General features: G+C 43.4%; 1 protein-coding gene across 2 annotated transcripts in view; it reads left to right on the forward strand.

The window, feature by feature from the left end:
* Positions 1–14,037, forward strand: part of LOC119173316 (uncharacterized) — a 74,269-nt gene extending 60,232 nt beyond the window's left edge. For both annotated transcript variants that reach the window (XM_075894465.1, XM_075894464.1), the window contains one exon: positions 13,847–14,037. In XM_075894465.1, coding sequence (XP_075750580.1) covers positions 13,847–13,983 — 137 coding nt within the window. In that variant the 3' untranslated portion in view covers positions 13,984–14,037. The remainder of the gene's footprint in view (positions 1–13,846) is intronic.
* Positions 14,038–14,237: the final 200 nt, after the last annotated feature.

The following is a 14,237-nucleotide window of genomic DNA, read 5'->3' on the forward strand; positions in this document are numbered from 1 at the left end:
CCCTCCCTTGGAAGGACAATTTCGAGTTTGCAAGCAACAGGCAAGTAGCCGTTACTCGACTGGACAAGCTTGTCAACCGTCTCAACTGCAGAAAAGAACTGCTCGAAACGTATGACCGTACCATAAGGGAGTACTGGAGGGCAGGACACGCCGAAGTAGTCAGTGACGTACCTGCAGAGGTGACAAAATTATATTACATGCCGCACAAGGAAGTCATGCGTGAACAAGCACTGACGACGAAAATGAGAGTGGTGTTTGACGCTTCGTCACATGCCAAAGGATGCAAGTCCCTTAATGACTGCCTTCAAAAGGGAGACAACTTATACCAAGACCTCGTGCAAATTCTGCTACGTTTCAGAACGCACCCGGTGGCAGTTATCGCGGACATAGAAAAGGCATTCCTTCAAATTGCGATTCGGGAGGACGACAGAGATGCTTTCCGCTTTCTCTGGTTTGCAGAAGGAGATTTATGCAAGGGCAAGCTGCAAGAGTGGAGGATGACACGAGTGCCCTTTGGAGCCACATGTAGCCCATTTTTGCTCACAGCTACTATTCTCTACCACGTGAAAAGAGCACCGGCTGTCATGGCACAAACTGCGCAAACTCTTGCCGAGTCGTTTAACGTGGATGACTTAGTCACTGGTGCCGACACAGAAGAGGAAGCCGCTAAACTATGCCGAGAAGCGCGCACAATAATGAAATCGGCCGGCATGACATTGCGAAAATGGACAACAAATTCAGAAAATTTGATGCGCACGCTTGAAAATCAAGTGGAATCTACTAGTAATGAGATGGTCGTTCTTCACGAGACTTCGGTCAAGGTCCTGGGTTTGGTTTTGAATCCTGCAAAGGATGAATTGAACTTTTCGGTTGAAAATCTACTCCGGTTTTTGACAGCACAGACGGGTACAAAACGATTTGTCTTGCAGTCAGCATCAAGAGTATTTGACCCGTTGGGATTTGTAGGACCATATACTATTGCCATACGAATATTGTTTCAGAGACTGTGGATACGAGGAATTGGCTGGGATGAAGTCCTACCCAATGACCTGCAAAAAGAATGGAATGATTCGGTCATCCAGCTGCCGCAACTGCAAGACGTCGTCGTTCCTCGCTATCTGGGCGGTGGAGCAAAGAAGACCAATGTGCTTCAAGTACATGTTTTCTGCGATGCCAGTCCAGTGGCATGCGGAACAGCGATATACGTCGTATCAAGTCCTGAGAAGCCGATACTGTTGATTGCGAAGTCCCGTGTAGCACCCATTAAGGAGACAACGCTGCCGCGATTGGAGCTGCTGGCTGCCTTAATCGGCTCAAGAATGTTGGCATACGTGAAAAGGGCTTTGAGGAATGTTCAAGTTGACTACACGATGTGGACAGATTCCGCCATTGTGTTGTAATGGATAAAAGGTGACGCCAAAAAGTAGAAATAGTTCATAGCCAACAGAGTCAATGAAATTAGGTGCACTACAGATCCATCAAAGTGGAGATACTGTCCTGGAACAGACAACCCGGCTGACCTACTCACACGTGGCGCGACGCTTGAAAGACTGCTGTGCAGCTCAAAATGGTGGCATGGTCTCGAGTGGCTAACTAAACCGATGTCTGAATGGCCCCTACAGTTCTGTGAACTAGACATAGCGGAAGCCACCCAAGGTGAAGTTACAACAGTCCACGTCGCACTAATGACACGCTTCTCAGTTCCGATAATTGATATTCAACGGTACAGCAGGCTTCACCAGCTACTCAGAGTCACTGCGTGAATTTTCAGATTTACTGACCGATGCAGAAAAAGAAGTAATCATACAGGACATCTCGTGGCACCAGAAATCCTGAACGCTGAACAGTATTGGATAAGATGTACACAAGAGCAAGGCTTTCTTGAAGAACTCACCACTTTGATCAACGGCCAACCAGTCGAGTCTACATCTCGAATCGCTGAACTACGCCCTTACATAGACAAATACGGAACAGTTCGGGTTGGAGGCCGTTTATCCCTCATGCATTCCACACAAGATGTCAAGCACCCAATCATAATGCCGTCAAGTCACCACTTTTCGACACTTTTGGCAAACAGAGCCCATCTTCAAGTCTTACATGGAGGAGTTAGAGATACACTTACGCAGCTTCGGGAACGCTACTGGATTTGTCGAGCTTGCTCTTTGGTAAAAAGAGTGCTGCATGGCTGCAATATATGCAAGCGTTTCAGTGCGGGCCCAGGAACTACTGAGACTGCTCCGTTAACAAGTCATCGAGTGACACCAACGAACCCGTTCGAAGTTGTAGGAGTCGACTTCGCGGGCCCTCTGTATGCACGCACGGAGAAAGGGGACACGAAGTGCTACGTTGCACTTTTTACGTGCGCCGTATCTAGAGCCGTGCATCTCGAGCTTGTCTCGGAAATGACATCCGAGGCTTTCCTGCTGTGCCTACGACGATTTGCAGCTCGGAGAGGATTACCTAGGGTGATCTATTCTGACAACGCACGAAGCTTTCACAAGACATCGGCAGACATAAAGCGGCTAAACCGAATGTTCTCTGAAGAGGACGTCGCTGGTCACCTCAGCACCAACGGCATTACGTGGAAGTTTATAGCACCAAATGCTCCTTGGTGGGGTGGATGGTGGGAGCGCCTTGTACGATCAGTGAAGCTTCCGCTGCGAAAAAATATCGGCAAAGCTCGTCTGAACTACGAAGAAATATCGACAGTGCTGGCGGAGGTAGAAGCAGTCGTAAACTCTGGGCCTCTGACTTTCATCGAGACAGATGCAGGAGAACCTTGCACTTTGACGCCAGCCGAACTTCTCCTTGGACGAAGATTGACTTCCATACCGTATGCAACCGCTGACGAAGTCAACAGTAATTCCAAACGATCAGACGCCATACGCAGACACAACTACAGGAAGCTGCTGGTTGAAAGTTTTTGGAAGCGTTGCAGCAGCGACAGCGGGATGGTCACGTACTGAAGTGAATTCTGTCTTTTGTGCAGATACCCTATCACGCCCTTCCAGCGCGATTACCGGCACGTGTAGGGCATTCTGCCGCCGCGAGGAGGAGCTACCATAGGCCTTGACTGATCAAAGTGATCATTTGTGCTGATCTGTGAACCCGTTGAGGGCAGCCTGACGACACCGGAAGGAGCTTCCTGCGGCCCTACTGTGTGACGCTCCTGCTCTGAATCGCCACTTATAAAGCTACCGTCCCCACCAAGGCTTCATTGCAGCAGCGACAGCGGGATGGTCACGTACTGAAGTGAATTCTGTCTTTCGTGCAGGTTAGTAGATAAGTATTCTAAGGTAACCCTTCTGTTCAATTCACTGTTGCTGCTGCTACCGAAGTACTGTAGTTTTTTTTTTCTTTTGCAATTTATGGTGTGACTGAAAACTGTTAAGCGATGCCGACGTGTGCCGAACTTGCGAAGCGCATTGATGCAATTGAAGCGAACTTTAACAATGAGACTGACCGTCTGGCTCATGATGTCTTCGGTAAAGTCTTGTTGAGAATGCAATCTTCAGGAATTGATGTTAAGGAGCTCAAAAGCGAAATTGACGATTTAAAACAGAGCATGGAAATCCTGAGTGGCGTTGTTGAGACACCGCGCTCAGAAAAAGAGGTACTCGCTGCCGATAATACAAGACTGTTGAACGAAAACAACTTGCTCTCAAAAAAGGTTCAAGAACTTGAACAGTACTCCAGAATCAACAATGTAGAAATCAAGGGCATTCCCTGCACGCAAGGGGAAGACTGTGTAGAGATTTTGCAAAAAGTTCGCGATACTGTAGGTTGCCCCCTTGTGCCCTCTGACCTTGACATTGTGCACCGTGTCCCGACGAAGGTCAAGGAAAAAAAAGAATGTTGTTGCTAGGTTTTGCTCGCGTTCGAAGAAGAATGAATTCATTTCTAAGGCACGTAAAGCTAAGTTGTGTCTTGGGGATCTTGGTATCTCTTCTGCAATCAACAGCCCTGTGTACGTAAATGATCACCTAACGCAAACAAATAAATCATTATTCACCAAGGCTCTAACTCTAAAGAAAGCCAATAACTGGAAATTCTTATGGACAGAGAATTGTGCAATTAAGGCAAGGAAAACTACCGACAGTCAGGTTTACCGCATTGCTAAGGAATCTCATCTCTCTTTTATAATCTAGATATCCCTGTTTTTTTTTTACGCATACGCTGTTGTTTTTTTTTCGCCATCGCTGTATCTGATCCACCATGTCAGTTTACCTAAACACTTCGGAGGTGGATCATTTTCTTTTTAACAGCTCATGTTCGCTTATTCATTTCAATGCTCGTAGTATGCGGAAACATTACGACGACATTCAAAATCTTCTCTCTACAATCACAAAGCTCTTTCCTATCATTTATATCACCGAAACTTGGCTTTCAGACACTGATAAAAATCTTTTCGGCTTCCCCAACTACTCATCTGAATACGCACACAGACCATCAAGCAATCATGGTGGAGCAGCCATCTATGTATTATCAAACCTGGCGTTCAAACGACGGCATGATCTTGCACTAAATTTACCTAACTGTGAAGCTGTATGGGTAGAATTTGATCATTTGTTGCCTAACATTGACAACAAAAATTTTATTTTGGGTTGTATTTATCGTTCACCCTCTACCTCCATTACCGATTTTTGCAACGCTTTAGACAATGTGCTTGAATCAATATCGTCAGAAAATAAAAATGTAGTTATCGTTGGTGACATGAATATCAACCTGCTTGATACCGCGTCCGCTAACTTCACGACATATTCTAGCTGCTATCACAGTTATGGTTTTTAATGCCTAATTACTCAAGCTACACGTCTTTCTCGTGACGGCGGATGCTCACTAATTGATCATGCGCTATCAAACCTTCTGGTCGCTCCTGAAGCAGGCATTCTTACCAGTGACATCACCGACCATTATCCCATTATTCTTGAAACTATTTCAACTCCTATTTGTCGTTCCGCATGCTTTCATAAACTTGTTTTGGATAAGGAAGCACTTATCGAGAACATTACGAAATCAGACTGGCTTGCTGTAAGGGAAACCGACGACCCTCAAGAAGCATTCACGCGCTTTTTTTCTTTACTTTTACATTACTTCCATTCCCATTCGCATAGGAAAAAATGCAAGAAGACCATTGCGTCACCTCGAAACCCATGGCTAACTGATAAATTACTTAAAGCAATGCGTAGACGCGAGAATCTTTACAAAAAAACCAAGAAACAGCCTTTGAATGTTAAGCCAAGAGCAAGGTACAAGAAATACTGTAACAATCTCTGTGCGTACTTAAAAAGAGCAAAAAGAAAATACCTCGAACAGAAAATATTGGAATGTGGAAGTAACGTCGATAAAAAATGGAAATTAGTAAATTCCTTTCTAAATAGAAACGGCGACCGAGGAAGCATTACTTCAATAATTCATAACGGCATTGTGCACTCAAATCCACGTGACATTGCTGATACATTCAGTGACTTCTTTTTTTCGAACAATCTGCCATCGGACCAAGTTTTAGATTACGAAATCACTCGCTTACACCAGTCCTTCTATTTGTTCCCTACTTCTGCCGATGAAGTAGCCGCGGTAATTCGGAATCTAAAAACCACTAGCGCTGGTCTAGACGACATCAGTCCATCACACATAAAGCTGATTGCTCTATCTATATCTGACATTCTTGCACATGTCATTAATCTAATTTTTAAAAAGGGGACTTTTCCTCGCGAACTTAAGCGTGCTAGAGTTACCCCAGTATTTAAAAAGGAGACCGATCATTGGTAACGAACTACCGGCCTATATGTGTGCTCCCGTTCCTCAGCAAAGTAATTGAGAAATTATTTGAAAAGCGCCTAACTAATTACCTTCGAATGTTTAGCATTCTTACTGATTTTCAGTTTGGTTTTCGAACAGAATATTCTACTTATCTCGCTTTATTATATCTTACTGAATTTCTAAAGCAGGCGATTGACGATGGCAGTTTAGCTGGATCTGTTTTTGTTGACCTAACAAAAGCCTTTGATACTATTATACTATTAACCATCAGATACTCTTCATAAAACTGGAAGCAATGGGAATATGTGGTCCTGCTCTCTTATTTTTTCGCTGTTATCTCCCTAATCGAAACCAAACGGTCAGTATTTGCGGTACCTACTCCAAACAAACAACAACGAACATAAGAGTACCACAAGGGTCCATTCTGGGCCCACTTTTGTTTTTAATCTATATCAACGATCTACCTAATTTTATCATACACTGTAAATATTTGCTCTACGCTGATGATACGACGATTTTTAGTTCCGATAATAGCATAGACTGTTTAATAAATAAGCTGAGCACAGATCTTCGCAATATACTACACTGGTGTAAGCTAAACAAATTACAGTTCAACCCTCAAAAAACCCAATTCATTCTCTTTTCATCACATCAGCGATCGCTAGTAACGCCTCCCTCAATTAGTATCACAAATCATTCGATCCACGCTAGTAATGATTGTGTTTACTTGGGCGTCAAACTAGATAGAAACTTAAAATTCCACTCTCATATTTTAGATGTCAAGAAAAAGCTGTCTTACGGTATACGCATCCTCATTCGGTCTCGCCCTTTTTTTTCACGTTCCATTCTCTTGTCGCTATACTACGCATTTATTCATTCTCACATCCACTACTGTATAACTACCTGGGGCACTACCTACAACACTCACCTCTCACCGTTACAGACTGTTCAAAACAAAGCAATTAAAATAGTCACTTCTAGTTCACATTACACCGATTCAAAACAACTATTCTACCGCTACAAAATCCTTACAGTGCGCGATTTGGTTAAGTATAATCTAGTCACTTGTTTATCCAAGCATATCAATAAGCCATTTCCCATTTCCATCATCCCATCCTCCTCACTTCTCAATACCAACAACACTAGATTTGCTTACCACAAAAACTTCATCTTACCGAAAGCCCGGACTAACTATGGCAAACAAACCGCTCATTTTAGCTCACTTTCCATATGGAATTCACTTCCATCCATCTTAAAAGTAATGTATCCACACTCGTTTGTAAAAGAATTAAAAAGCTCTTTGTCAACCAATACAACACGTAGCACTTCATTCTCATAGCCCCTAAAGTGTGCTCTCACACATGTATGTATGTGTGTATATATATGTGTGTATATATATATATATGTGTATATGTATGTGTGTATATATGTATGTGTGTATATATGTGTGTATATATTTATATATATTTTTTCTTTTTTCTCTTTACATCTCGTGTTTACATGGTTTCTTTATATTATGAAATGTGCTTGATCACCCATATCATTATGATTATTGGAATTTTTCCCTTCCTGCCGAAGCTATGTTTTATTTGTTTTTATGTTCATCATGCACAGGAGGTCCCAATTCAGTCTCCGACTCCGGGACCTCCTTCTGTATACTGTCTGAAATGACTTTACTTCACAGTAACAATAAAATTTGATTCTGATTCTGAAAAAGAATACCTGTTGCAATTACGATCTGCACACTTTGCCGACACGAAATCAAATACAGCATTGAAGCAAGGGGACATCGTTCTCGTGCATGCGGACAACACTCCACGCCAGCTATGGAAGCTTGCAAGGGTCACGGAAGTGTACCGCAGTGCAGACGGTGTCGTTCGTTCTTGCAAGATCAAGTTGCAAGGTGATCACCTTGCGATCAGGCCGATACAAAGACTGTACCCACTTGAACTATGTGTTTAACTTTGCGCGGCCGGGAATGTTGATTATTTTTCACGTTCTGGGCTGGGACAAGGAAACGAAGAAGAAGAAGAGCGCGAGCGAGAGACGCGGGGATGCTCAGGTGACAGCAGAGCGCTTCCGAACGCAGTTAAATAAACAAGTATTTTTGCCTTATACCTTAAAGACGGAGTTGAGTCTGATCGCAGTGTCTGGAACGCCATCGTCTAAATAACGTGGTATGATCAGTGTGTGCAAATAAGGGGCAAGAAAAAATAAAATTTTGAAAAAACCCTGTTTTATTGCACATATGCGGTTTTTTTCACTACTACTAGAAGTTCTGGAACTTAAAACAATGTTGCAAACTTGCTTTCTGCGCCTGTGAGATCGTTCAGAAATGTAGTTCACTTAATACTTTGCTGTATGGTGAGATATTGAAGATAAACATTTTCTTATTAGAAGGAAAAATTGCTCATTGCCGTTCATACCAAGCATAGTTTCTAGTTATGCTGAAAGAAACAGTAAACAAAGAGAGAGAGAGAGAGACGCTGTAGGGCCTGATATGCGTGTCGCCTTTCATTCTGCTATCAAGTCAATAGATAATATTGCCAGGTACCGGGTCCATTGTCACTTGATGTTTCGGTGGCTTTCTTTCTGAACCCCTACTTGATAATCCATTAATTCGATTTGAGCGTGTCTAACAAAGAAAGAAACGTTGATCCTGTCACCATTCTTTTGGTGCTTTCTTTAAATAGCTTCTCTATCCAGCTGTTTTTAGGACGTTGATTAGCAAATATATGTACTAGTATATTACTAACAAAAGCTACATTCATAAATGCTAATATTTCAAAAAGCAAACCTTTGGACGGTGATAGGCACGGGATGGATTGTCAGTAAACATTAGAGCATCGATGTGAGGTTCTAATGAAAACCAACAAATAATGAAGCCTATGAAGGTATAGGGGACGTTAATTGCGCCTTTTTAGTTTATCCAGCTTATTCAGTTTATTTAGTGTAATTTGGTGGGGGGTTATATATGGAGAGAGGTATACAGAAAGAGGTCCCTTCGTGTAAACACTGCAATGGGACCTCTTGTTATAAAATACACAAAGAAAAAATAAAAGAGGAGCAGGATCGCGTAAAAAAGCGTGGATATGCGTACAAAACAATAAAACAGGCATTATAGTATGCAATAACATAGAGATTATTTTACACAGAAAGGAGAATCAAAAAATTGCCCGCAGCTTCCCTCGGGGGAACACTGAGGAGGATGCGGACCATATAATTGGTTAACGGGGTGTTAAAGTGCGACTTACTTGGGTCGATGGCTAAATTGGTTAACGTGGTTGTGAAATGGGGTGTTAAATTGCGACTTACTTGGGTCGATGGCTAAATTGGTTAACGTGGTTGTAGGAGGGGGTGTTAAATGAGTGAACACGTACACACGTATGCGAAAGGGCGGCGCTGGTCGAAGGGACGTCGATCATTGTGTTTGTGGATTCGTTGGAATTCATTTCACCGCGACCTTGGACGTCGACGCGCCGTACAAACCAACCGACGAGCGGCAACTGAGCGAGCGAGCGCCGACCTTGAGTATATATACAGCACGACGGCGCATGCACTGTCAGCTGTTGAATGTTCTCGAAGCGCGACGCCACATGCGCGTCCACTGGAGAATCAGGAGAATTGTAGATGTCGAACGCGGTGTGTAGAGGAGGAAGGGTGCACAGATGGTGGAGGAGTGAAGCGCGCGCGGTGTGTAGAGGAGGAAGGGATGCACAGATGGTGGAAGAGTGGGCGACAGCGCGACCGCGCATGCGCGCGCGTCAGCTGTCGAATGTTCGAGAAGCGGTGCGGACGGCGCACTACAAGGTGCGAGTATAAGATGCTCCGCATCTAAAAAAGGGAAGCTAATATACTGCAAATAAAGCAATCGATAGGAATAAACACTAACTGATAATCCAGAAGAAAAAGAAAGTAATAGAAATGGATAAAAGAACATGAAAATGTATGACACAAAAAAAGGCAACGACAGTAACTACACATAAGTCAGAACTTAAAAGAAGGATTCAGATAAAGGCGAACTGAATGTTTAGAGGTATTTAATTGGGGAGAGCTTTTAGTATCTAAAGGCAGAGTGTTCGATACCTTGATGACAGAGAAGCGCACCGTTTTTAGTCCGTAATTAGTGCGCGCCTTGGGCAATAAGATATTATTGTTTTGAGAGAAGAAACGTGTATTGCTAGAGGAAGTGGTAGTTTTATTGCCTACAGTACATAAAAGAACGGGAATATGTACCAGGTGGTAGGCAATTGCAGCTAAGTTAAAGACGATCATATTTGCAATAGGAAGAATATTTAGTGAAGAAAAAAGTGGAGCTCAATGGGCATGATAATCAATGTGCGTTATTATGCGGAGAGCCTGATTTTGAATATGCGCTTAATGGCTTACATAGGTTTTATATGTGAGTCCCCAAGATTCAATACAGTAGTTGAAATGACTATGAAGGAAGGCAAAATAGAGAGCAAATAGTGTAAGAAGAAGAAAAAAAAATCGGCGGGCTCTGAGCAGAATTGGAATACCATAGGCGGTTTTTCTTTTTATTTACTCAATATGATGGTTGAAGTGTATGGAAGTGTGAGAGAAACGCGAGGAAAATTCAGTGGACGAGAAGACAACTTGCCGCCGTCAGGCACCGAATCTGAAACGTTCGTATAACGCGCCCGATGCTCTGATATCAATGGCAGTCGTCCTCTTGTCCACTTTGGTGGGTATTTACGTGCGTGCTGATCTGGGAGTGCGAGCGCTCCTTGTAGCCGTGATGGCTCGGTTAGAATTCCTGGTAATGTACTCAAAGATAATATTCTTCAGAACTTTATTACTTGAAGGTTATGCATACATACGTACACACTCACTCAACACACACGCACATACGCGCATACACGCACGTACACACACATGCGCTCGACGCCCACACCCCCTCCCCTCACACTCACTCCTGCACCCCCCACACGCATACACGCACACGACGCGCGCCCACCACAATGCAAATACGCCACACACACAACGCACACGCGCACAGTACGCGCGTGCACACGCAACATACATACACCACACACACAACGCACGCACATATACACACGCACACAACGCAAACAGGCATGCACTCGTAAACACGCACTCACATTCACACGCACCCAAAAGGAAACAGTGGCGCTGACGACGAGGACCAGAACCTGCCCGTAGTGTCCATTTGATTGCTGCCGCAATAGAAAATCCTTCACCAGATATCTATCTATCTATCTATCTATCTATCTATCTATCTATCTATCTATCTATCTATCTATCTATCTATCTATCTATCTATCTATCTATCTATCTATCTATCTATCTGTCTGTCTGTCTGTCTGTCTGTCTGTCTGTCTGTCTGTCTGTCTGTCTGTCTGTCTGTCTGTCTGTCTATCTATCTATCTATCTATCTATCTATCTATCTATCTATCTATCTATCTATCTATCTATCTATCTATCTGTCTATCTGTCTATCTGTCTATCTGTCTGTCTGTCTGTCTGTCTGTCTGTCTGTCTGTCTGTCTGTCCGTCTGTCTGTCTATCTATCTATCTATCTATCTATCTATCTATCTATCTATCTATCTATCTATCTATCTATCTATCTATCTATCTATCTATCTATCTATCTATCTATCTATCTATCTGTCTGTCTGTCTGTCTGTCTGTCTGTCTGTCTGTCTGTCTGTCTGTCTGTCTGTCTGTCTATCTATCTATCTATCTATCTATCTATCTATCTATCTATCTATCTATCTATCTATCTATCTATCTATCTATCTATCTATCTATCTATCTATCTATCTATCTATCTATCCACCTATGACTTTTAGCTCTCCCGACCACTTCGATATTGGTATGATATAAAACATGGTGTGCCCTAACATGAATGTATGACAAACATAAGTGACGGATCATAACATGAAAATCACCACATGTATGTCATGAATGTCATGATTTATGTTTCATGGTCTTGCTGCTCATGCGGTGGTTTTGTTCACATGACAAGTTGCAAAACTGGCATGGTGTGACATGACTGCATCGCGGACACAAGCAACAGACTCCAACCATAAAACCATGACATGCGTGTCATGTAACAACATGACTACATGCAGCGCTTATGATAAGCTCGCGGTCGTTTCGCTAGTTTCACATATACCAAATTTGGGATTACGGGACGTGAATGGATGATGATGGTATATATGTGACTGGTGCAAACATGATAATCATAAGATGCGTGTCATGTAACAACATGACTACATGACAGATGCCACGCTCATGATGCACTCGCGGCTGTTTCGCTATCTTCACATATACCAAATATGGTATTACGGGACATGAATGTATGAATAATGTATGTAACTGGTGAAAACATAAAAATTATGAGGTGCGTTTCATGTAACAACATGACTACATACTACGCTCAAGTAGCGCTCGCAGCCGTTTCGCTAGCTTCTTATGTACAAAATTTGTATTACGTGATGCAAACGGACGACAAAGCTTAATGACACGTCCAAACATGATAATCATGACATGCTTGTTATGTAACAACCTGACTACATGCGACACTGATGATGCGCTCGTAGCCGTGTCGCTAGCTTCACGTATGCCAAATTTGGTATTACGTCACGTGAAGGGATGACGAAGGTATGTGACTGGTGTAGACATGATAATCATGAGATGCTTATCATGTAAGAACATGACTACATGTTACACTCAAGGCACCAGTAGTCTTCGACGTGACCCGGCATGCGTGTGCGCCGGCGTTCGTTTCGTCGCGTCACGCCGGCGATGTCACGCCAGGCGCCGATCGCGCGCCGCGTGGCGTTGACCTCGACGCATTGCCTCGGGGTTGCCCTCGCCCGGCATACGTCATCAGCGCAAAATGCAGCATGTTGCGTTTCGCACTGGTTGCCGCTGGACCGTGCCGACGGACGCTGACCGCGCCGGTCGCGCCCGATGTCAGACTTAATTGTGCTTGCGTTTTGCTAGCGTATATAGCGTCACTGCGCCAAGCCTGCGCGCTCGTCAACGTTGCGTCGGAGTATATTGGGCCCTTTATGATGCGCCCGAGGCCGTTTCGCTAGTGCCACATATACGAAATTCGGTGTTACGTGACGTAAATGTATGGCGAAGGTATATGACTGGTGCAAGCACCATAATCATGGCACGCGTGTCATGTAAAAACATGAGAATATACTACGATCATGATGCGCTCGCGGCCGGTTCGCTAGCTCCACATATGCCAAATTTGGTATCACGTGACGTGACTAGACAACGCAGGTAAATGACACGTCCAAACATGATACTCTTGATGTGCGTGTAATGTAAAGCATGACTATACATTTCACGCTCATAGCGGATGTGCTTACGGCCGTTTCACTAGTTCCACATATACCAAATTTGATACTACGTGAATTGAATAGACGACGAATGTAACTGACAGGTCAAAACTTGATAACCATGATATGCGTTTAATGTAAAATATCACTACAAGCTAAGCTCATAGCGCGATCACGGCCGTTTTGCTTGCTCAACATATACGAAATCTACTATTACGTGACGTGAATAGACGACGAAGGTAAATGAGACGTGCAAACATGATAATCATCGCATGCGTGTCATGTAAATCTTGACTACATGCTACGCTTATAGCCCACTCGCGGCCCTAATATCACTAGCTCCACATATACCTAATTTAGTATAAGTTGACGCGAGTAGACGACGAAGGTATTTGGCACATCCAAATATGATAATCACCACGTGGAAGCCATTTACGGCACAATTTACCGCGGCCTCATAACGTTGTACTGATTTTAAAGTGACATATCAACCTTCCTCATTCGTGCTTTGCATATCATTGATTCCCACTACACGTGGGATCTGCCAATTTTTTTGCACAAAGCTATTTTATGCCGCCTTTAACATTGCATCACGTTGTTTACAAATGCGTTTTTTTAGCAATAGTTGCACGCATGTTGATTGGCGTACTTTTCTATGGCTGTGTGTTTACGAAATTGTGGTGTTTCTCTGTAGTTGAATTGTTGTATGTGACTTTCTGTTTTGCGGTTTTCTTTTGAAGAGTGCGTGCTTTGGACGCGAAGAGCCCTGAAGGATTCTGTTCCACAGCCATGCATCGACCAATTTGTGGACACTTGTGGCGCTGTGGTGCCTAAGCATAGCCGAGATCTATGCAACGATGGAGAAGGGGACTACTAAAATAAATGGACCCCTATTTTTCGATTACCCCGCCGTCCAAAAAGTGAAGTACTATATTCGCGCAAATTTTTAGTTAATAAACATATTTTCTAATCACCTTTAGTTGTTTTGCATAGTGCTGATGGCTTCGTCATATTGCCACACGCGTTTCTTGTTTTAGTTTTGCTGTATTCAGTTTACGCCCGCAAAGACAGTAATGCAGGGCGTAGACCAAGCCTTAGTGTTTGAGAACCCTCACAAATGTAGTAGATTGT

The sequence above is a fragment of the Rhipicephalus microplus genome, chromosome 5, assembly GCF_043290135.1.
Source record: "Rhipicephalus microplus isolate Deutch F79 chromosome 5, USDA_Rmic, whole genome shotgun sequence".
NCBI lineage: Eukaryota > Metazoa > Arthropoda > Arachnida > Ixodida > Ixodidae > Rhipicephalus > Rhipicephalus microplus.